The sequence below is a fragment of the Saccopteryx bilineata genome, chromosome X, assembly GCF_036850765.1.
Source record: "Saccopteryx bilineata isolate mSacBil1 chromosome X, mSacBil1_pri_phased_curated, whole genome shotgun sequence".
In the NCBI taxonomy this organism is placed as follows: Eukaryota; Metazoa; Chordata; class Mammalia; order Chiroptera; family Emballonuridae; genus Saccopteryx; species Saccopteryx bilineata.
This window is the reverse complement of record NC_089502.1, coordinates 8,880,599-8,906,072: the sequence shown is the minus strand read 5'-3', so window position 1 is coordinate 8,906,072 and position 25,474 is coordinate 8,880,599. Positions and strand designations below refer to the sequence as shown.

The window sequence follows — 25,474 nt, the reverse complement described above, 5'->3', positions numbered from 1 at the left end:
TGAGCTAATTCTTGGACATATCCACTTGGACGTCACTATCATCTCACACTCAACATATCCAACCTGGGCTCATCTTCACCCCTGTCCTCTACACTCACTCTAATTTTATTAAATACATGTCTTCTCAGTTTCTTGGGTTTTAAATGGTATGTCTTTTTAAATTCAATCTCTTCTTTTATACATATATCCTATCATACAGATTGACTTAGCTCAAGTCTTATGCCCTCCATGAAGCTTGTTTTTTCTGCTCTGGGGTTATCAATAGTCCAATTTGCCTGCACTACTCAATTTATCTCTTAATGGTGCTTATGTAGATATTTAAGTGTTTCATAGGCTAAAATAAAGTCCTGTTGTTCTTTACTTGAAATGGTTCTCATTTTCATCTCTTCCTACACTTCAACTCCTTCCCTCATCTGCTCTTCTAATCTCCTCTCACCTATTTTGGAGCTATAATTCCCTAAGTCTTGCTCACAAAATGTTTTTCTTCCTTTTTCGGCTTAGCTAAATTCTCCCTAACTTTTAAGAGCGGGGTCATTGCCCATATCTATCAAATCTTCCTGGATCTTCCAATCCAACTGGAAATTTCTGTATGCTGGGAAGAAATGCTGAATATGGGGGTGAGGAAGTGAACTTCAGTGCCAGACAAACCTGGGTTTGACTCCCAGTGATGTGATTAATTATACATTTTCAATTTCTCTCAGCCTGAATTCCTTTATCTATACAAATGAGTAAATAATTTTTATGTTGTAGAGTTGTTATATTAATAGAGATTATTAGTGTGTCTGGCACATGGTAATGATTATTATTACCATGTAGGTCTTGCATCTCTTCTAAGCCTGATACATTACACAACCACAGGACTTATCTTTGTGAACATTGCCTCTTGCAGTTGTGAAGTGCACAACTTACAAATGGTACCCCAGGTCTAATGTATCTAGTATTGATTGTTTGCTAAGTTATTTATATGTGTTTTATTGTTTAATAATCCATTGCTAAGTTATTTATATGTGTTTTATTGTTTAAGAATCCGTAAGCTTCTGAAGAAAAAATGAGGGAAGAAAGTACCAGTCATGTTGTACATAGTTTTATATACTGCTATTTCCCTAGCCCCATCTCCCACCACCATCAACTGCTCCCCCATTGTATTGGGTGAAACTACTTGCAGTTTCCCTGATGGCCACAGCATAGATCCTCATGTCTATGAACAGGCCCATTCCTTGGGCTGGAATAGCCTCTAGCTCCTTAGGTTTCTTTATGTGTTTCCTCCTGATTAGACTGCATTCCTTGTTCTCCATTGCATGCTCAGTATCTAACTAACATAATGCATGGTACATAGGACAAACTCAGTAAACATTTGTCGAATGAATATACTGTTTTCAAGGATCTGGGTTTTCCTCAAAAAGGAACATTTTTTTAGGTGATAGTAGGGGAGATACAGAGACAGACTCCTTCATGCACTGAGACCAAGGTCTACCCAGCAACCCCTGATTGGGCAGGTGCTCTGTCCATCTGGAGCCACTAGCAACCGAGCTATTTTTAACACCTGTAGCGGAGGCTGATGGAGCTATCCTCAGCATACAAGGCCAATGTGTTTGGTTCAATTGAGCCATGTCTGTGTGAAGGGAAGAGTGAGAGGGAGAGAGAGAGAAGGAAGAGTGAGAGGGGGGGAGAAGTAGCTGGTTACCTCTCCTGTGTGCCCTGACTGGGAATCGAACTTAGGACTTCCATACACTGGGTCAAGGCTCTACCACTGAGCCAACCAGCCAGGGACAGGACATTTTTAAGTGAATACCTGTGTTTCTTCAACTACCATGATTGCAATGGACTGAATGTTTGTCTCCTGCACTTTCTCCAAAAAAAATTTATGTGTTGAAATCCTCACCCTCAGTGGTATTAAGAGGTGGGCCTTTGGGAGGTGATTAGGTCATAAGGGCGGGGCTATGGGATTTTATAAGCTACAGTGGGAAAATTACCCTTATAAATGGGTTTCCAAGAGCTCTCTAGATACATTTCCACAACCAGAAAATAGCAGTCTGTAATTTGGAAAATGGCTACACCAAGGCCTGACCGTACTGGTACCCTCATCTAGAATTTCCAGCCCCAGAGCCATGAGAAAAAAATTTCTGTTTCTTATAAGTTACTTAGTCAAAAGTATTTTATTATAGCAACCCAAGTATATTAAGACAATGACTGAATTTATAGTGTTTACTCATCTACTGAAACATTTTGTGTGTACATCATCATGTACATTGTGCTAACATTGTCTGTTTCTTAATAGAAGCATGGCCATGGCAAATTTCTTAATCATTCTGTGCTTTAGATTCCTTATTTGTAAAATGGATATAGTAAGAGTACTTTTCTCAGGGTTATAGTGAGAATTAAATGAGATGCTTCTATTATCTGGAATATTCTCTCTCAGATCATCCCAGGGCTGGTTCTTTCTTGACATTCAAGACTTATTTCCAATGACAAGACCTCAGAGGCCTTCCCTGATTGTTCCACCCCATTTTCTAATTTTTCTCATATCACTGAGTTTTAAATTCTTCATGTCATTTATTGGTATCTAAATTTCTGTTTACTTGCTTATTTGCTTACTGGCTGTGTGACCTCAATTTTTCTGAGCCTTAGTTTTTATTCACTATATATCCTTTGTGCCTAGAATGGCAACTGGAATGTAGTAGCACTCAATGTATACAGTGTGTCTGTAAAGTCATGGTGCACTTTTGACCGGTCACAGGAAAGCAACAAAAGACGATAGAAATGTGAAATCTGCACCAAATAAAAGGAAAACCCTCCCAGTTTCTGTAGAGTGATGTGGCACCATGTGCGAATGTGCAGGTGATGACGTAACACCATGTATACAGCGGAGCAGCCCACGGCCATGCCAGTCGAGGTGTGGATGGTATAGAGGAAAGTTCAGTGTGTTCTGTGGCTCGCTAAATTCGAATCTGTGACCAAAGTGCAATGCGAATATCGGTGCATTTATAATGAAGCACCACCACATAGGAATAACATTACTCGGTGGGATAAGCAATTGAAGGAAACTGGCAGTTTGGTGGAGAAACCCCGTTCTGGTAGGCCATCAGTCAGTGACGAGTCTGTAGAGGTTATACGGGATAGCTACCTAAGGAGCCCTAAAAAATCTGTTTGTGAGCCCACATCGAACTGCACTGAATAGGCATGAAACTGGGAGAGTTTTCCTTTTATTTGGTGCAGATTTCACATTTTTATCGTCTTTTGTTGCTTTCCTGTGACCAGTCAAAAGTGCACCATGACTTTAAGGACACACTGTATTTGTTGGATAAATATATTTATCCTTCTTCCTCCAAGTATTTGAAAAATTAATGGATTGCCAAACTTGAGGAAAAATATTGTGATCACGTAAGTCAGAGCACAAACTCCTTTCAAAGTATTATCACCCTGTGACTAAAGTATAAGGTCCAGCTCTTGGCCCTTACCATCTAGTTAGTGGAATGTGACTCGAGTAATTTTTAAAACCATTGGTGCCTTATAAATCACTAGTGTAACCTATGTCTTCCATGAATAAAGGGTGATACAGCCATAGATCAAATTAGAAGGTATGTAGCTAAGAACTAATTTGAATGCTGCAGAGTATAAGTAAAATGAAGATACAGAGGGAGGGACTCAGTGGAGGGACCTCAAAGGAGAGATCAGTTATCCTAGAAGAAGGAGACCAGGGACTAATATTTGAAAAGCACTTAGAACAGTGTCTGGTACATAGTAAAAGCTATATACGTATGTGCTTATTAAATAAAAGTGCCCAACTGATATTTTTATGCCATTGAAACTTTATTTTGGCTTTTAAAAATATATAAAATATAAAAAACTTTATTCATGAAGTTAACACAAGCTGCTCTTTCTCAAAAGCCCTCATAAGAGGACCACAAGAACTTTAATTTGCTTAATATTAGTAAATATTATATAATAATTTCAGAAAGAGCATTAACAGGAGATCCCAAACTGAGGATCACATGGACTCAAACAGATCATCTGAGCAAAGAGACAAATTTTCAGAAATATCCACAAAGAACAATGACTATGCAGAATGTCCCTCTGAAGTGTCAGCTTAGTGATGTGAGGCCAGGGTATACCCTCCTTCATTGAAGACACAAGGTGGACAATCACAATTGGGCCTTTGACTGAACTGTGACAAGGTGAACACTTCATAGCCTGTCTTAATATCTTCAGTTGTTCCTATCTTGCTGGCTTTTTTCTCAGAGTAAGGAGTAGTGAGCCAAGGGGAGTCCTTGGGGGTACTACATGACACTGGGACCGTGTACTTAGATGAGGTAGTCTTTGAAGCATAGTGGATCTCAGTGCTGTACATAACCATATTATGAGAGATAACTGTAGCCCTGATGCCACATTCAGTAACTTGGTAGGTAAACTTATAGATATATGGTTGAACATGGTTGACAGGGCAACCCAGGCCCAAATGTATCTCATGAAAGTGTACATATACATCACTGTTCAACATAAAGAGGTGTACCGTAACCATGAACCAGTCTACAGAACAGAGTATAGTCATTGGATTTTGCCCAGAACAGGCCAAAAACACAGAGGTGAAGATGAACATCCCTCCTAAGAACTCGGAGACTTTCATCCCTGTAACTGATCACGTAACAACTCTTAGGAATCAGGAAGTTGTCTGGTGAAGATTTCTAGGGTACAAAAAACACAAAAGGCAAATCACGTTATTTCTTATTGGAAGTTCAAATATCATCATTTAAAAAATAAAACATCATCTTTAAAGCACTAAAAAAAGGTTAAGAGGATAGAACTTACATATTCTCACCAAAAAAAAGGTAACTATGTAATATGTTAATTAACTTGATGGAGGGAATACTTTCACAATGTATACATATGTCAAATTGTCATGATGTACACTTTAAATTCCTTAAAATTTTGTCAATTATACTTTAAACTATATTATAGGGCCACGATAATCAAAACAGCATGGTATTGGCAGAAAAATAGACACTCAGACCAATGGAACAGAATAGAAAGCCCAGAAATAAAACCACATATATATAGTCAAATAATCTTTGATAAAGGGGCCAACAACACACAATGGAGAAAAGAAAGCCTCTTCAACAAATGGTGTTGGGAAAACTGGAAAGCCACATGCAAAAGAATGAAACTCGACTACAGCCTGTCCCCGTGTACTAAAATTAATTCAAAATGGATCAAAGACCTAAATATAAGACCTGAAACAATAAAGTACATAGAAGAAGACATAGGTACTAAAATCATGGACCTGGGTTTTAAAGAACATTTTATGAACTTGACTCCAATGGCAAGAGAAGTGAAGGCAAAGATAAATGAATGGGACTACATCAGAATTAAAAGTTTTTGCTCAGCAAGAGAAACTGATATCAAAATAAACAGACAGCCAACTATATGGGAACTGATATTTTCAAACGACAGCTCAAATAAGGGCCTAATATCCAAAATTTACAAAGAACTCATAAAACTCAACAACAAACAAACAAGCAATCCAATAAAAAAATGGGAAGAGGACATGAACAGACACTTCTCCCAGGAAGAGATACAAATGGCCAACAGATATATGAAAAGATGCTCAGCTTCATTAGTTATTAGAGAAATGCAAATCAAAACTACAATGAGATACCACCTCACCCCTGTTAGATTAGCTATTATCAACAAGACGGGTAATAGCAAATGTTGGAGAGGCTGTGGAGAAAAAGGAACCCTCATTCACTGTTGGTGGGAATGTAAAGTAGTACAACCATTATGGAGGAAAGTATGGTGGTTCCTCAAAAAACTGCAAATAGAACTACCTTATGACCCAGCAATCCCTCTACTGGGTATATACCCCAAAACCTCAGAAACATTGATACGTGAAGACACATGTAGCCCCATGTTCATTGCAGCACTGTTCACAGTGGCCAAGACATGGAAACAACCAAAAAGCCCTTCAATAGAAGACTGGATAAAGAAGATGTGGCACATATACACTATGGAATACTACTCAGCCATAAGAAATGATGACATCAGGTCATTTACAGCAAAATGGTGGGATCTTGATAACATTATAAGGAGTGAAATAAGCAAATCAGAAAAAAACAAGAACTACATGATTCCATACATTGGTGGAACATAAAAATGAGACTAAGAGACATGGACAAGAGTGTGGTGGTTACCAAGGGTGGGGGGGGAGGGAGGACATGGGAGGGAGGGAGGGAGAGAGTTAGGGGGAGGCGGAGGGGCACAGAGAACTAGATAGAGGGTGACGGAGGACAATCTGACTTTGGGCGAGGGGTTTGCAACATAATTTGATGACAAAATAACCTAGACATGTTTTCTTTAAATATATGTACCCTGATTTATTAATGTCATCCCATTACCATTAATAAAAATTTATTAAAAAAAAAAAAAAAAAAGAACCAGTAAATTAAAAAAAAAAAAAATTTTGTCAATTATAACTCAATAAAATTGAAAACAAAAATGAAAGAAGACAAACTTTTTGTGAAAGATAACTGAATTTTAAATTCATTGTTGAAACTCATATTTAAGAATGATTATAACTGCTTCTTTAAGTGACTTAACCATGCTGTTTTGGTATAAAACAAATATCCTTCAAATGAAGAATAAAAGTCTGTACTGATCAGGGTGTCATTCTTTTGTGTGTAATCCCTGCAAACAAATAAAAATCAAACAAACCCACCACCTTAGTTTTCATGCCAAACATTAAATAAAGAGACAGAAGATACAATTTAATTGAAGTTGATAGCAACCTTGGACTTTAAGCCAGGAACCTTTGGGCTCAAGCCAACGACAATAGGGGCTTGTCTATGATCCCACACTCAAGCCACTGACCCCATGCTCAAGCTGGTGAGCCTACCTTCGAGGTTTCGAACCTGGGTCATCAATATCCCAGGCTGACGCTCTATCTACCGTGCCACTGCCTGGTCAGGCTTTATATATATATATTGTTGTTGTTAGCAACAAATTTAATTAAGTGAAAACCTAAGAAAAAGTTATGGTTTATTCCTAACAACCAACTACTAAAAATTTTCTTAGTGGCTCCCTTAAACTGATCAAAAGAAGGCTTCAAAAACTGTAGTGGTATGGACCTGAAGATGACAGTGGAGTAGGTGGATGCACAGACGCCCAGCTCTCACCACCAAACTGGAATATAAATCAATTTGGAAAAAATCAGCGTGAAAAACCAAATCTGGACTACAAGAAAAGCTCTCAAAAACCAAGGAGCAAAGAAGAAGCCACAACAAACCTGGTAGGGAGTGCCTGAATCTCCTCTGCTTTACAGGAACAGAGGGTGGGAGTGAGGCTGAGAACCCAGAGGGGATCTAACTCCATGGAAAAGAGCAGAATATATTGCTCACAGCCACTTGCCTGGCGACCAGGGAGCAAGGTGTGTTGAAAAGACCAGCTTATCTCTCAAGTGGAAAAGAAAGAGAGAGGGACAGACTGTGAGGGGCTAAGGAATGCAGGAAACAACCTAAAAAAAGAGTTGACTCATTCGTGCTGGAGGTGGCCATAGCTGGGGGAGGGACTGATCCTTCCCCAAAAAACAGTACTGAATTGCTTCTCGATCAGAGATTTCCAGACATCTCTCCAGCTCCAATCAGTGCAACAAGACACAGCTGAAAACAAGAAGTGGGGAGAAGGGGCAGTAACTCAGGTCTCCATGGAGATCTGAGATACACCTCCCCCTTCTAAAGCTGAGAAAACACCCTGCTGCCAGAGAGATTAGTTGGCTGAAGAGGCCTTCAGAGTCTCAGGTTACACCCATTGCATTCCTGGATACAGTTTCAAGGAAGCCCCCTGCTGAGATCAGTAAACAAGACTATCACCTGTAAAGAAAACAAATCAAGACTTCAAAGCTGCCCAAATCCAAAAGTGGATTACAAATAATAGCTGATACCAACCCAAGAAGACCTAGAAATAACACAACTGAAAACTGGAGGCAGACAACACCAAGCCTAGACTCAACCAGCTCTATAAGCAAAACACCCAAACATAGACATAATGAGAAGACAAAAAACTGTAATCCAAATGTAACCACAAGAGACACCTTCAGAGATGAACTGAGTGATATGGAAATAATCAAACTTCCAGATGCAGAGTTCAAAATAATGATTGTAAGGATGCTTAGGGATCTTAGAACAACAATGGATGGTCATTATGAACACCTAAATAAAGAAATAGCAAGTATAAAAAAGAATCAGTCGGAGATGACAAATACAATATCAGAAATAAAGACCACAGTGGAAGGAATTAAAAACAGGATAGATAGAGCTGAGGATCGAATCAGCAAGTTGGAGGACAACTGGAATTAAGGCATGAAAGCAGAGAAGAAAAAAGAAAAGAGACTCAAAAAGTCTGAGGAAACTCTTAGAGAGCTCTGTGACAACATGAAGAGAAATAACATCTGCATCATAGGGGTTCCTGAAGAAGAAGAAAAAGAATAAAGGATAGAGACTTTGTTCAATCATATCATAGCTGTAAACTTCCCTAAATTAATGCAGGAGAAACTCTCACAAGTTCAAGAAGCACAGAGGACTCCTTAAGGAAAACCCAAAGAAACCTACACCAAGACACATCATGAATAAAATACCAAAGCTAAGCAATAAAGAGAAAATATTAAAAGCTGCAAGAGAAAAAAAAGCTATAACCTACAAAGGAACCCCCATAAGGATGACATCCGACTTCTCAACAGAAACACTTGAGGCCAGAAGGGAATGGCAAGAAATATTCAAAGTAATGCAGAACAAGAACCTACAACCAAGACTACTTTATCCAGCAAGGCTATCATTTAAAATCGAAGGAGAAATAAAAAGTTTCCCAGACAAAAAACAACTCAAGGAATTCATTACAACCAAACCAATGCTGCAGGAAATGTTAAGGGGCCTGTTGTAAACAGATCAAAGTGGGAAAAGTATATAGCAAAAAAGGAATACAGCTTTAAACAATAAAATGGCAATAAACAACTACATATCAATAATAAACTTAAATGTAAATGGATTAAATATCCAATCAAAAGACATAGGGTAGCTGCATGGATAAGAAAACAGGACCCGTACATATGCTGTCTACAAGAGACACACCTTAGAACAAAAGATACACATAGATTGAAGGTAAAAGGACGGAAAAAACATTTCATGCAAATGGAAATGAAAAAAAAAGCTGGGGTAGCAATACTTATATCAGACAAAGTGGACTTTAAAACAAAGGATATAGCCCTGGCTGGTTGGCTCAGTGGTGGAGCATCGGCCTGGCGTGTAGAGGTCCCTGGTTCGATTCCTGGCCAGGGCACACAGGAGAAGCGCCCATTTGCTTCTCCATCCCTCCCCCTCTCCTTCCTCTCTCTCTCTCTCTCTCTTCCCCTCCCGCAGCGAGGCTCCATTGGAGCAAAGATGGCCCAGATGCTGGGGATGAGTCCTTGGCCTCTGCCCCAGATGCTAGAGTGGCTCTGGTCATGACAGAGCGTCGCCCCCTGGTGGGCAGAGCATCGCCCCCTGGTGGGCATGCCGGGTGGATCCCGGTTGGGCGCATGCGGAAGTCTGTCTGACTGTATCTCCCCATTTCCAGCTTCAGAAAAATATAAAAAAACAAAAAAACAAAACAAAAAAATCCCAAAGGATATATAGTAAGAGATAAAGAAGGCCACTACATAATGATAAAGGGAGTAATCCAACAGGAAGATATAACTATTATAAATGTCTATGCACCTAATATAGGAGCACCTAAGTATATAAAGCAGACTTTGATGGATTTAAAGGGTTAGATCAACAGCAATACTATAATAGTAGGGGAATTCAATACCCCACTAACATTACTAGATAGATCCTCAAGAAAGAAAATTAACAAAGAAACAGCAGACTTATTGGACACACTAGATCCACTCGATTTAATAATAGATATCTTCAGAACCTTTCACCCTAAAGCAGCAGAATATACATTCTTTTCAAGTGCTCATGGTACATTCTCTAGGATAGACCACATGTTAAGGCACAAAAGTGGTCTCAACAAATTTAAGAAGATTGAAATCATATCAAGCACTTTCTCTGATCACAATGGCATGAAACTAGAAATGAACCACAACAGAAACGCTCAAAAATTCTCAAACACATGAAAACTAAATAGCAGGTTGTTAAATAACAAATGGATTAAGAATGAGATCAAAGAAGAAATAAAAAAAATTTCTAGAAACGAATGACAATGAGCATACAACTCAAAATTTATGGGACACAGCAAAAGCAGTCCTGAGAAGGAAGTTCATAGCACTACAGGCACACTTTAAGAAGCTAGAAAAAGGTCAAATAAATAACTTAACCCTGCATCTAAAAGAACTAGAAAAAGAACAGCAAGTAAAGCCCAAATGTAGTAGAAGGAAGGAAATAATAAAGATCAGAGCAGAAATAAATGACATAGAGGCTAAAGAAACAATACAGAGGATTAATGAAACTAGGATCTGGTTCTTTGAAAAGGTAAACAAGATTGATGAACCTTTAACTAGACTCACCAAGAAAAAGAGAGAGAAGACTCAAATAAATAAAATTAGAAATGAGAGTGGAGAAATAACAACTGACACAACAGAAATACAAAATATTGTAAGAAAATACTATGAAGAACTCTATGCCAAAAAACTCGACAACCTCGATGAAATGGACAAATTCCTTGAAACATACGATCTTCCAAAAATCAATCTGGAAGAATCAGAAAACCTAAACAGACTGATTACAACAAATGAGATCGAAATAGTTATAAAAAAAAACTCCCAACAAAGAAAAGTCCTGGGCCTGATGACTTCACAACTGAATTCTACCAAATATTCAAAGAAGAACTAACTCCTATCTTTCTCAAACTATTTCAAAAAATTCAAGAGGAAGGAAGACTTCCAAGCTCCTTTTATGAGGTGAGCATAATTCTGATTCCAAAATCAGGCAAAGACAACACAAAGAAAGAAAATTATAGGCCAATATCTGTGATGAATATAGATGCTAAAATCCTCAACAAAATATTAGCAAACCGGATCCAACAATATATACAAAAAAATCATACACCATGATCAAGTGGGAGTTATTCTGGGGAGGCAAGGCTGGTACAACATTCGTAAATCAACCAATATGATTTATTACATAAACAAAAAGAAGGAGAAAAACCATATGATAATTTCAATAGATGCAGAAAAAGCATTTGATAAAATCCAGCACCCATTCATGATCAAAACTCTCAGCAAAGTGGGAATACAGGGAACATACCTCAACATGCTAAAAGCCATCAATGAGAAACCCACAGCCAACATCATACTCAATGGGCAAAAATTAAAAGCAATCCCCTTAAGATCAGGAACAAGGCAGGGGTGTCGCCTTTCACCATTCTAATTTAACATAGTCCTGGAAGTCCTAGCCACAGCAATCAGACAAGAAGAAGAAATAAAAGGCATTCAAGTTGGAAAAGAAGAAGTAAAACTATCATTATTTGCAGATGATATGATAGTATATATAGAAAACCCTAAAGTCTCAGTCAAAAAACTACTGGACCTGATAAATGAATTCAGCAAAGTGGCAGGATATAAAATACTCAGAAATCAGAGGCATTTTTATACGCCAACAATGAACAGTCAGAAAGAGAAATTAAGGAAACAATCCCCTTCACTATTACAACCAAAAAAATAAAGTACCTAGGATTAAACTTAACCAAGGAAACTAAAGACTTGTACTTGGAAAATTACAAAGCATTAATAAAAGAAATCAAGGAAGATACAAACAAGTGGAAGCATATACTGTGCTCATGGTTAGGAAGAATAAACATCATTAAAATGTCTATTTTACCCAAAGCAATCTATAAATTCAATGCAATACCAGTTAAAATACCAATGACATACTTCAAATGTATAGATCACATATTCCAAAAATTTATATATGGAACCAAAAAAGAACACGAATAGCCTCAGCAATCTTAAAAAAGAAGAATAAAGTGGGAGGTATCACAATTCTGGATATCAAGTTATACTACAAGGCCATTGTACTCAAAACAGCCTGGTACTGGCATAAGAACAGGCATATAGATCAATGGAACAGAACACAGAACACAGAAATAAACCCACAGCTCTATGGACAACTGATATTTGACAAAGGAAGTAAGGAAATACAATGGAGTAAAGACAGCCTCTTTAACAAATGGTGTTGGGAAAATTGGACAGCTACCTGCAAAAAAATGAAACTAGATCACCAGCTTACACCACTCACAAAAATAAACTCAAAATGGATAAAAGACTTAAATGTGGGTGTGAAACCATAAGCATCTTAGAAGAAAACAGGGAGTAAGCTCTCCGACATCTCGGAGCAATATATTTGCTGATTTATCTCCTCGGGCCAGGGAAATAAAAGACAAGATAAACAAATGGGACTATATCAAACTAAAAAGCTTTTGCACCGCTAAAGAGAATAAGAACAGAATAAAAAGACAAACTACACAATGGGAGAACATATTTGACAATACGTCTGATAAGGGGTTAATAACCAAAATTTATAAAGAACTTGTAAATCTCAACACCAGGAAGACAAACAATCCAATCAAAAATGGGCAAAAGAAACGAATAGACACTTCTCCAAAGAGAACATACAGATGGCCAACAGGCATATGAAAAAATGATCAACATCACTAATCATTAGAGAAATGCAAATTAAAACCACAATGCGATATCACCTCATACCAGCCAGAATGGCGCTCATCAACAAAACAACACAGAATTAATGTTGGCGAGGATATGGAGAAAGGGGAACCCTCCTGCACTGCTGGTGGGAATGCAGACTGGTGCAGCCTCTGTGGAAAACAGTATGGAGATTCCTCAAAAAATTGAAAATTGAACTGCTTTTTGACCCAGGTATCCCACTTTTAGGAATATACCCCAAGGACACCATAGAACAGCTCGAAAAGGAGAAATGCACCCGCGTGTTTGTGGCAGCATTGTTCACAATAGCGAAGATCTGGAAACAGCCCAAGTGTCCGTCAGAGGACGAGTTGATTAAAAAGCCTTGGTACATATATACTATGGAATACTACTCAGCCGTAAGAAATGATGACATCGGATTATTTACATGGATGGACCTTGATAACATTATACAGAGTGAAATAAGTAAATCAGAAAAAACTAAGAACTATATGAATCCATACATAAATGGGACATAAAAATGAGACTCAGAGACATGGACAAGAATGTGATGGCAATGGGGGTAGGGGAGTTGGGGGAGGGGGGATGGGGCGAGGAAGGAGAGAGAGGGTGGGGGAGGGGAGGGCACAAAGAAAACCAGATAGAAGGTGACAGAAGACAATTTGACTTTGGGGGAGGGGTATACAGCACAATCAAATGTCAAAATAATCTAGAGATGTTTTCTCTCAACATATGTACCCTGATTTATCCATGTCACTACATTAAATTTAATAAAAAAAAACCTGTAGTGGTAGCATCATAAATCATTAAGACCAACAGAGGCCCTGGTATACCATTTTGGATACCTTGTAAAATAGTGAAATTGCAGAAATAAAATTACTGCTTTTTAATTTTATATTTTTGATCTATCTTATACATGAGAACTATTTAAACATCATATATTAAAGAAAGAGAGTTTTGGGTATTTTATACCTTGATTGACAAGGGATTTTCTAAAATATGCTTTGCACATCATTGAGTCACATATTTTGCTTTACATTCTAGTTTTATTTTTACTAGATTTTCATTTATTTTTTAATAAGAAGTTCTGTGGCCACTTCCTAGTCCTATAGTCTTTTCCTTTCTAAAGAGTGACAGGCAGAGCAGTGGGGAGTAAGAACAAGTGTCGAAAAGCAACATTAGAAGGAGGTGACAAGTGAAGAAGGAAGATGAATATTATCAACTATTGTCTACCTTAGCTTTCATTTTAAAAAGAAAAATGACATAAATAAAATAGAAAAATACCTAAAACTTCAAGTTGTGTGTGTGTGCGCACATGCAGGGTTTTCCATTTGTTGCCTACTGAGTCAGGTAACCCATGCAGAAATGAATTCAGCCTTTGACTAATATTTATTGAGTGTCTACTATATGCATAACACTGTGCTGAAAAGCATCCCAACACATCTCTCTCACCCCCTTTTCCAAGTTGAACAATTGCACCTCTTTCTCTTCATTTGATATTGATGAATTTGCTGCATTCTTTAATAGAAACCATGGCGTGAGAGCCCACTAGAAAAGTGCACTGGCTTGGATGAAATGCTATGTTTCGAAATCAGGCATGTGATCTGTCTGGTACAGATTGGTCTTACCATCTCTCACTCTCTCATCATATGACCACTCATTCTTTCTGAGGTGTTGGGATATAAAGAGAAGTCTAAGGGGTCTACCAGGCTCCTTCCTTTCCTTTTTGTTTATTCTGAAAGGTCTCTCCTGAGATTGCTCCTTTGTTTTACACAAAGCAAAAAACAGAAGCAGCAGCAACGCACACACACAAAACGACTCTCTTACTCCTCCAAAAAACAAAACAAACAAGATAAAACAACAACAATAACCCAAGTAAATTCTGATGGCACAGCTGGTCCTGGATGATGAATCCACAGTTAAATAAACAAAGCACATGCTCTGGATTGATGCATGATTTTTGATAAAGTTCCTTTTGGAATTTGAGATAATTACTCTATCACTACTGCACTATTATCTTGGTATAAAGAAGACCACCTTATCCTGGGCAGGCTTTAGGAGTGGCTTTCTCTTCCTCTCTCTCCTTCTCTCTTTCTGTTCTTAACATTATTTCACAGCCTGGGCCTATTTACCCTCAATAAAAAGTTCCCCTTTAAGTAGTTATTGCAATAGGCCAGAGAAACAATCTTTGCATTCCATTTTTTTTTGTTGTTGTTCAAACCCAAACTGAGACCCAAGTTTAAGGCTGTATTTTTGGCCAGGAAGTTATACCATTCATTTTTCTCCCTCCCTCAAGTATCTTTCCTATCCTCCTCCCCACTCCTCCCTTTCATGGATAATCCAAATAGTTATTTAAAAAACCTAGATTCTCTGAGAAACAAGACAATTGTCCCCCAGCCAATCATTTTAGATTATCTCACTAATGAGTTTGCTAATGCTTAGCTCAATGCCACACTTGGGGACTTGCTCCTTTTTGCTGATACATGTAATCAGAAATGGGCAGCCTCCCTTACTTTTAGCCTGTAATTACCAGGGAAGCATACAGTGTGTATGTGTGTGTTGGAGGATAGTTATTAGTAATTCATAACACAGTGAGAACTCATCAAATAGGTAGTGTTTTCTAGCTTCTACTAGAGATTTTCTGACAGAATGGGATCTTGGACAGAGAAGGGGTGCTCTATGATGATTGGGGGCTTATAAAAAGAAAGCTGAAGAACTAGAGACAGAAAGGGGTTCCTAGAAGAGTGGATTGTGAGGGGGCATCAAAATGAACGTATTTTTAGCCATAGTTGGGGCTGTGCATAAAGAACATCCTGGGAGCTATGGACAGAATCTTATTTAAAGTCTCCAGAAATATTCAGAGCGATGAGAAGTTGAGGATGGGGGAAAAATAAACACAGAGAAAGGAGCGCTCACCTTGGGACTACTGTCCAGCTTCTGGAGGAGATGACTGGGCTGTCAGAAGACGGGTCTCAGAATTAGTATTACCATAGCCCCATTTTGATTTGATTGCAAATTATTCTTGTGACATTCCGGAAGCAATGACTTAGATAAAGTATAGCCAAGTAGGGCTCAGCTATTGGTACATATTGTCCTGAGCTGAGCTATAGACAGGCCAGCACAACCAGAGCTGCTGATGACACCTGGATGCAAAATGTTTGCTTTCCCAACAGCTACAGAGCAAAGTAGCTGTCTGTTTCTTTAAAAATGTGGTTTATGCATATACATTTTCCATTAGTTCCTTTAACAGGGCTTTCCTCTTCTTTTTTTTTTTCCAAGAACTACTTAATAAGCTTATTTCATAATAAATATTTTTTCTTAAAATATCACAAAACATTGCATTCTGGGAAAATGAACTCTATTTCTTTTTTTTTCCCAGTGAACATGTGAAAATTTGTTTTATTTTTATTAGTCATCAGGAAAATACAAATTAAACCACAGGACAATACCACTGATTACTCATTGGAATGGCTGAAATAAAAATGGAAGAATATATCAAGTTGGTGGGAATGTAAAATTGGAGCCTTCATATATTATTGATGGCAGTGTTGAAAAATATATATCAAAGTATATATTTTGCACATATATGGAAGTATATATCTGTATTTTATATATATACCCAATACAAAAGCACACATCTATAAAACAAAATATATGTACAAAAAGTTCATAGTAACATTACTTTTAGTAACTCAAAACTAAAAACTATGCACATTCCCCAAAGCAGCAGAATGGATAAATTGTTGCATATTAAAAAATGGAATAGAAGACCACAGCAATAAGAATGTATGCAGCACTACTACATGCAACAATATGGACAAATCTCAAAAATATAATGTTGGGTGACAGGATTCAGACACAAAATAATGCATAATATAAAAGTTCATATTCATGAAGTTTAAGAACAGGCAGTGCTAATTTGTTGTATTAGAAGTGATGGTACAAATTTTGGGGAGTGTGAACTCTATTTCTTAATGTCTTACAGGAAAGATTAAATACTAGTCTAAACACAAAGCATTTTTCTTCTCAGGAAGAAAAAAACAAACCCTCTTTTTAAAAGAGACAAAAGCTGTAGTCTAAATTTGTTTTGTGATGTTGGTGAGTGAATTGAGAAGTGTAACACAAATCTCCTTGAAAGCAGACAGGATTTTTGCCTCCTCATCTCCTCTGATGTCGTCAGTGACACATATAAATTCTTTGCATGGGGAACGGGGAAGGGAATTAGCTAAACATTTCCACATCTGGTTTTGGAACAGTTTGGAACTGACTCCATAGGTTCCTGGAAGCTTTGGGGTCGACAGTTATTTATTTTTAAAATTCAGTGTACTCTTGACAGCAGTTATCATTTGTATATTGTTTTCCCAGAATCTTGTTGTCAAAACAAAAGGAAACAAAAGGGAAAAGGAAAGTCCAAGGCAGCATGCAATTATCTCAGGGAAATATAACTGTCAGGGTTTTGATTTGCAGCAAAGTTTGTTTGCTCTCCTGCAGCTGATTTGAAGAAAAATGAATCTGAGTTGGAATAAAGATTCTTTTATATTACAAGACTGGAAAAAACAATACTAACACTTTGTGAACTCTTTAGTTTAGAAATTCAAATAGTCACATTCTGACTTTGTCCTGGCAACTGCCTCAAGGTTTGGGAGTCTTTTTAAATTGAGGTTCTTTTTCAAGCCCAGTGTTAAAGAATTAGTTGGTTCACTGCTCTCAAAAAAAAAAAAAAAAGATTGTGATTATACTAATGATGTCAAAAGTACATTAAAGTGAGTCAAAAACTGAGTAACTGCTTTTGTAGAATTTAGATTAATTCTAAGGCATCTGGGTCGGGTTCATTTTCTAGCCTTCTAAAGCACAGTGTGAAAAGTAACTGCACATTATTCATCATTTCGTGTAGCAGAAGAATTATGAACTGCTAATGCTTAACAATGTCTATTTGCTCAATAGAATAGAACTTGACTCAACCTAGAAAAGACTTCATTCAAATTAGCTGAAAATGTAGTCATTAAAAGTGTTTATTTAAAACTAACTGTAGAAAAATTGGGAGATATAGAAAAGATAAAAAAAATTATAACCTCATAATAACTATTGTTACTTTTTTTTGGTTTATACATTTCTACTTTTTTGGAGGAAACACACACACACACACACACACACACACACACACACACACACACACATACACACTATTTTGGAAAAAAAGCCAAGGCTTTTTTGAAAGCTGTTTTTAATTTTTGATATTGAATTTGAGAGCAATCAAAGCATTATTTTTGTTTGGGCCATCTGGTTTTGTTCTTATAATCTGTTAAGCTATCAAGCATAGTTTAAATGCCATGGTTCATCTCATGCACAAATAAAGGTTGTGAAATAAATAAGAGCCCAAGCTCCTTGTAAGAAAGAGTTTTTGTTGGACCACAAATTTGGTTACTAAAAGGTGAGTAGTTTGATGTGAAATCAAACCACAATAAGGTTTCCACAACAAGGGTAAACTGTACCCTGATTGAATGTAAATATTTCCAACTAAATACAGAAAGATGGACTTAAATGGAAATTGCAAATATCAGCTCATGGGCACTCCTTCTCTTTTGTGCAGAGAATCTGAGTTGGTTTAATTTTAAAGTTGAACTAAGGGATGTATTTCATAATTTCTATATAATGTAAGCAAACTCCCAAATGCATACCCCAATTCAGTTTATGTTTTAATTTAATAACTTATTTGAATTTTGACTTTCCAGAAAACCACACCCTTTACCACAAAGCCCTAGAGCCCTTTCTTATTTTAAAGATAAGGGAAATTTGTGTCTGAGCCAAGTTCCCAACTCCACAGCAGCTTGGTTGCATTTTTAACCCATTAGAAGTCTTTGGATGTCTGACCAAACTAGATAAAGGCCTGTTTGCCTGAGATGATTTCTAGGTGTGACCATAAGAAGGCAGAAGGTTGAATCAGACACTCCTCTAAAGACTTCACCACTTTTTTGATAGATCTGTCTCAATAAATGAGGGCTCTAAACAGCTTCCAAAAATGGTCAGGCACATTCCTCCTTCCCATTCAAAATTGGGATGTTGGGGTACAAGTTTTCTTAAAGTGAGGTGCACATACATAACACAAGTTGAAGGATTTCTTAAGTCCAAATCAAACTACAGTTGACATTACAGTCTGTTTGGTTGATTTTTAACTGACTTGACCAATATGCCTCTTTCCAATACCCAAAGCTACCTTATGTATGACCACCCAGAATCTGGTCACTTGGTGTGTGTATATACTCCCTAACTGAGGTCACTCACCATCCCTTGGCTCCTGAGAGGCAGAAAAGTTTTAGAAAAGGTTCCTTTGATAGGAAGGCTGTTGATTGTTGTTAGGGAGCCCATGATTTGGGAGGCATTATGCATATTAGATTAGGTAAAGATGCATTGCTCTGTGGCCAGCACATTGTGGGAAGATCAAATCACACACACACACACACACACACACACACACACACACACACACACAAAGAAGAAAAGAAAGGTTAAATCTGTTTCCTGCTGTTGTCTTGATCCCTACTAATTTTTCCCATTCTGTAACCCTTGGACCATAAATCCATAAATTCCTTAAGGAGCCTGATCTTGGAGTATTAGAGTATCTGGTACATAGTAAGTACTCAGTAAATATTTGTTGAATGAAAGAATGAATGAATCAATGAATGACTAACAGAAATCACCACTTGCCTTGTGCCTCCTTGTTCAGCTTCTAAAGGCCTGAATCTGGTTACTCGCTAATCCTCTCTCTCATTGCTCCAAACTTCCAGTTGAAGGTATAGGGTAGCAGTAAAGCCTTGGTTGAGAATTCAAGAACCTTGTCCCAGCAGAAAGGGTCCCAGCAGGCCTTTTTGCCCACCTGCCTCCCTACTTACTGGGCTCACTGATGGCAAGGGCTCTATTTCTGCCCAGACCAGTGGTACCCACTGCCCTGTCAATCAGCTCTTAGCAAGTCACTCCGAATGACACCAACACTTCTTGCACTAATCCCCAATCCCTGGTAACAGTGCTCTTCTTTCTGTTAAGCAACTGAACATAACTTGTGTTAGTATGTCTGGATCCTACCATAGGTTCATGGGCTATTCCCACTCTGAAGGTCGCAGGCAAGCAAACTAAGTCAATCTCTACAGAGAAAACAAGGTGTAACTCTCCTCTAGTCTGACTTTACATGGGAAGAAAATAGAAAGCCCCAGATCCCATCAGACCAAGTCTAGGCAACTGAGAGACACAGCATCATCAGAAGCCTCAGGTCCATGAGGTACTGAGGAACAATGAAGTGTCTTGAAGGGGCTTGCTGGAGTCACTAGCTTTATTGAGGCAAATGGACATGTCCTTTTGAAATTGCCAATGGATGGATTTCCTTTGTTAGCATTAGCCAAAACCACAGGTTGGATATCTGTTCCTCCTCAGAGCACATCTGCACGGCCACTACCAGTTTCGAGCTCAGAGGCAGAAATCTGAAAATTCCAGATGTTCCAAGGAAATTGCCCACAAGATAGGTTAAGTCTCCCCTGCTACAAGTTGATCCTTGGCTCACTTTGGGTCGAGCTCTCTGCTCTGCCAATCCAGGACAACCTCAGATTTTGTTTCAGCTTCCCCTAACCCCTGTGTTCCTCAAAATGCTTTGAAGTTGACTCCATCAACTCATATGTTATTGAATTTCATTGGCAACTATCACTCTCCATTTCACTTACCTGCACCCTTTTTATAACATAGGTGTTACTTTATGTGTGATAGCTCTTTATCTTAAAAATATTAAAATACTTGGAGCACAGTGTTGGCTTTGTACTTTCTTCATACAATTACTTTTTGGTTAAAATATATACATAATAGGTTGGACCAGTGTTCACTACTTCATATTATACTATATACATATTTTATTTTGCTTTTTAAATGTTCATTTTATTGACTATAAAGAGAGAAAAGGATAGAGACAGAAACATCTGTTCTTGAATGTGTCCTGTGCAGAGATTGAACCAGCAACGTCTGCACTTTGGGACATTATAACCAACTGAGCTATCCGGGCTATATAAATATTTTAAAATAAATACATAATGTACAAATAATATTTAAAATAAATATAAAAATCTGATTATATATATGTATATATCTGATTTACTATATATATATGTTTATATCTGATAATATATATTATCACATGCACATATGTATATGTAACATCATATACACACATGTTTATATGATCATATACACATATGTTATATCACTATTGAAATATTTATTAACAGTGAAAACAGGAGGTCCCTTCCCTCCTGGCAGCACCTCTTCCTCTTAAAAATAATAAAGGTCTTTTTTCTGAAATTTTTTTCAAGGGCCAAGACTTTGAATTTACATTACTTGGCTGCAAATATGTATGTATTTATGCATATGTAACATACACATATATATCAAATACATTGAATTGTTTTCCCCCAAATTCATATGGTGAAGTCCTAGCCCTTTAGTACCTCAGAATGTGACCTTATTTGTGATACAATCTTTAAAGAGATAATCAAGTTCAAATAAGGGCATTAGGGTGGGCTCTCTAATTGAATATGACAGTTGCCCTAACAAAAAGGGGAAATTTGGACACAGACACCCAGAGAAGGAAGATGATGTGAAGATATATAGGGAGAAGACAGCTATATGACTGGTAATACATTTACAAGTCAAAGAGTATCAAGGATCATCAGCAAACACCAGAAACCAGAAGATGCAAAGAAGGATCCTCTCCTAGAGCCATCAGATACCTTGATTTTGGACTTCTAGCTTCCGAAACTGTGAGAGAACAAATGTTCTGTGGTTTTTAAGTGATTCAGTTTGTGGTACTTTGTACAATAGCCTTAGCAAACTAATAAATATATATTTCCCAACAAATTGAACAGACATATGTGCCTCTTTCCAGAGACAAGAGCTTACAACTATTAATGTTCTGACTCTTATGTCTTGCTATAACTTTAAATTTCATTTGGAATTAGAAAGATGATGAGAAAACAAAGAATGAAGACAAAAAGTGACAAAGAAAGGAGCTTGTTAAAATGGATACTAGCTATTGTTCAAAATGGTTGAACTAACCAAAGTGCTGGGATTTGATGTTTACAGGAGAAATAGAATTAGGGAAGTAGATTTTAGTGTGATATCAGGAAGGCTTTCCTATCTTTAAATATTGTCCAAAATGAACAAAGAAGCTTGGTGTAGAACTGAGTTTCCTTGGTTCTCTGCAGGCATTCATGGAGAGAGCCTAGATGGTCAGTTATCAGGATGGCTAGAGAGGGAACTCGTGTCTTAGAGCTGTGATGGCGAACCTTTTTATAAAAACCGCCCACTTTTGCAGTGCTGGTCAACCTGGTCTCTCCCACCCACTAGTGGGTGTTCCAGCTTTCATGGTGGGCCAACTGTGGTGCCATTTGGTTGCTTTGCTACTGCCCACCAGGTTGACCAAAAGCGAGCGGTTTTTATAAAAAGGTTCGCCATCACAGTCTTAGAGGGTCTTTAAGGTTCTATCACAGACTGCCTTGTGTGTGTGATCCCATACATATGTTCATATTATATCATAATTTAAAAAAATTTTTTTTTATTTATTCATTTTAGAGAAGGACAGAGAGAGACAGAGAGAGGGGGGAGGAGCTGGAAGCATCAACTCCCATATGTGCCTTGACCAGGCAAGCCCAGGGTTTCGAACCAGCGACCTCAGCATTTCCAGGTCGATGCTTTATCCACTGTATTATATCATAATTTATAAATGTGCCTATAATTGTGCATCATAATATGTTCATAATCAGCATATATACTAAGAAAACAGACATTGAAGAACACACCCACATCATTACACATGCATAACTTATTTATATAGAATTAATATATTCAAGACTATATAATACTGTGTAATAAGGACATGACTCTTTTCCAGGTTTTTGTTGTGACTAGAGCTTAGTGATAAGGGTGGCAATACAAGGGGAAGGTGGCAGGGGATAAGGGAGAGTGAGTCATGGAATAGAGGAAAATTCTTGTGAAACCTTTAGTAAGTTGAACTAGCCAAAGGGAAGAAACAATTACCTTAGGATGCATGTTGCTAATGAATGCCCAAAATAAATCAACATAAAGTACAGATGCTCAGAGAGTTGAAAGTTATGGTGGTTTGATGCTGATAAGCTTAGTGTGGTTCCTGGAGAAAGAACTTGGCAGGGCCACTTTCACTGCTTGCTGCAATACAAATGCTGAATGCTATTTTTGGGTTTTTTTTTGCCTTTTTTCCCTGTGAAAGTAAAAATCCTCTTCAGATTTCTTAAGGTTGGGGAAAACAGGTACTAATGCAAGTTTTTCCATAAAAGAAGTAGCAGAAAGTGAACTTTTGAAAAGCAGGGGGTTACTTGTATTCAGAATGGGGTTTATTGCTTGGCTCTAATGATGGGGGGCTGATATGACCTTTCTAAACAGGATGATCTGTAGAAGCCCTGCACTGGGTGTTTCTCTTTATAAACTTCTTGCACTGGAATGAAAAGGCTGGGGCTCTGCACCTTGTAACTGCTGTCTATGGAGGCCTTTAGCACAGCTATAGGGAGAGTGCTAAAAAATACACATATTTTCTATGTAACCTAGAAAAGAGCAGCAGTAATGATTTTCTCCCTTATGCTGATGCTTCTTTGCAATCTTTTAAGCAATTGCAGAATCCAGGGTGGGTTTTTTGTTTGTTTGTTGGGTTTATTTTTTGTTAAGTTTTTTCGAATGTACATGGATCACATATGGCAACAAATCTCAAAAACCAGGCATTATTTTTTAACTTAAATATATATTTTTGTATAGAGATTCTCCTATTAGAGTACATTTTCCCCTATTATCTCCTTTGATCCTTGAACTTCTCACATAAGGACCCCAAAGACAGGCATCATATGTAAAAGCTGTGGAAATGAGGGTCCAGTGGGGTAGAGAGCCTTGACCAAGACCAAGGTTGGATAAGTTAGTTTGGGCCTCAGGCCTTCCCACCAGCCTGCCTGTTTTCTTTAACCTTTTACAACATATACAAAATTGCAAGACATTATTAGGAGGTAATCATTGTGGAAAGGAAAGGGAAGTCCTGAAGTGGCTTGATCTATGGACTACTGCTCCAAGATACATGGCAACTTCAGCTTCAAGGTCTGAGGGCAGTTAGTTAGGAGAGGGAGCAGAAATGATTCTCAAATTTGGCCAAGGCAGCTGAACAAATCAAAGTACGGAGGGCCTCTAGGAGCTACTTCTAACACCTGAAAACAGCTAAGAGAAGCTCTAATATGGTAAATGGCAGTGAGGGGCAGGAACTAAGCTATTTAGAATGGCTCAACATTTGAAAAAAATAAGAGAAAGAACAAAATATTCACAAGCCAGAGACGGCAGATTTGGTAAGACACCAGTTGAGTATATAGTGTGTGCTTTCCCTTTTGCACTTCTTGCTTTTTAAGATTCTCTTTTTTACTCTTAAGTTATGGGAACAAAGACAGAAGCCAAGTCCACCCATTAGACAAGACCATTCATTATAAGTAGCTGCCTAAATCTAGAAACTGAAATTTCCCTGAAGAAGGAAGGAACAGAATGAACATTATTGAGACACCGTGCTAAGGCACTTTATGTGCAATATCTCATTTAAGCTTCACAGTAACCCTGTGTAGTAGGTACTGTTATTAATTGCCCCATTTTACAGAAGAAGAAATTGAAGGTCAGAAAAGTTAGGAAACACACTAAAGACACAAAGCTAGTAAGTGGCAAACACAGGAAGCATCTGCCATGCTCAGGGAGATTCCATAGTTGTTTTTTTTTTTTTTTCTAGTGTATGTCAATGTTGAGAAAGTAAACACAGGGAAGGCATTTAAAAAGGAAGACATAAAAAGGAAGCATAGATTGTTTATGAGGATCACAGTCTAGGGTGATGAGGAGGTGAGGAAATTAATAGCTTTTCAGGCAGGAGAAATGGAGAAAAAAGGAAGCAATAAACGAGAGACAAATTCAGAGGCATTTAGAGAAGATTATTTTAGGTTACTGTTTATATTTTATCACTCCTTATATTTTAGATTTCTTGAGAGCAAGCAATCATTCCAGATTTCAATGTAACACATTTATTCCATGAGCTGCATGCATACCCTGAACATAATGAAACTCAGGACATGCCGTATATTCAGATCTTCCCAATCTATTTTGACAAGGGAAATGTATATGGCTTCTGTACAAAGCCACCAAATATGGCAACCTCGAACTGTGAAGAGTGGCCTGCAAGCTCACCCAATAAATCTTTCTGACTGCAAAAATGGTCCCATGCATTCTCAAATTTTTACATTTGTCACGAGAGTGATGAGTTACATATTTCTAATTCCACTCTGAGGACAGAGATTATGTCTCTTTCTGATTTCATTATATCTTTAAAAGGAATTTTGGGCTTCATTTACCAAGCCCGGATATTTGTAAAACTCCAAACAGAGCTTGGGGGTGGGGTGGGAACATATAGCTAAATGGTAGGGTCAGTAGGTGACTTTTTATCAGTACCATGTTCTAAACAACCAGAGTCAGGCAGCTCTAGTGCCCTGGAAAAATTTGGGTTCACTTAAAAAAAAAAAAAGAGGTCACTTAATGTACATAAAGAAAGCAGCAGGGTTGGGCGCTCTTCATTCCTGGTCAAAGTCACTAGCTCAAGATGCTGGGGAAAGGAAGTGAGCTTATTTCCCCTCTAAATACCGTCTAGCATTCTTTCTGACTCTTTAGGAAGAATATTACATTGTTTGAGGAGTGCTCTGGCAAATAATAACAGTT

The 25,474-nt window shown here is 37.8% G+C and overlaps 2 protein-coding genes across 3 annotated transcripts in view; one reads left to right on the top strand and one right to left on the bottom strand.

The window, feature by feature from the left end:
- The window catches only part of HPRT1 (hypoxanthine phosphoribosyltransferase 1), a 197,184-nt gene that overhangs the window by 104,382 nt on the left and 67,328 nt on the right, over positions 1-25,474 (top strand). The window lies entirely within an intron of this gene.
- On the bottom strand, positions 4,088-4,624 carry PLAC1 (placenta enriched 1). Its single transcript, XM_066248936.1, has one exon. The coding sequence runs from the start codon at positions 4,622-4,624 to the stop codon at positions 4,088-4,090; it is 537 nt and encodes a 178-aa protein (XP_066105033.1).

What these genes read in the sequence shown, in the direction of transcription:
- PLAC1 (XM_066248936.1), bottom strand. Translation starts at nt 4,624, where the DNA reads ATGAAAGTCTCCGAGTTCTTAGGAGGGATGTTCATCTTCACCTCTGTG.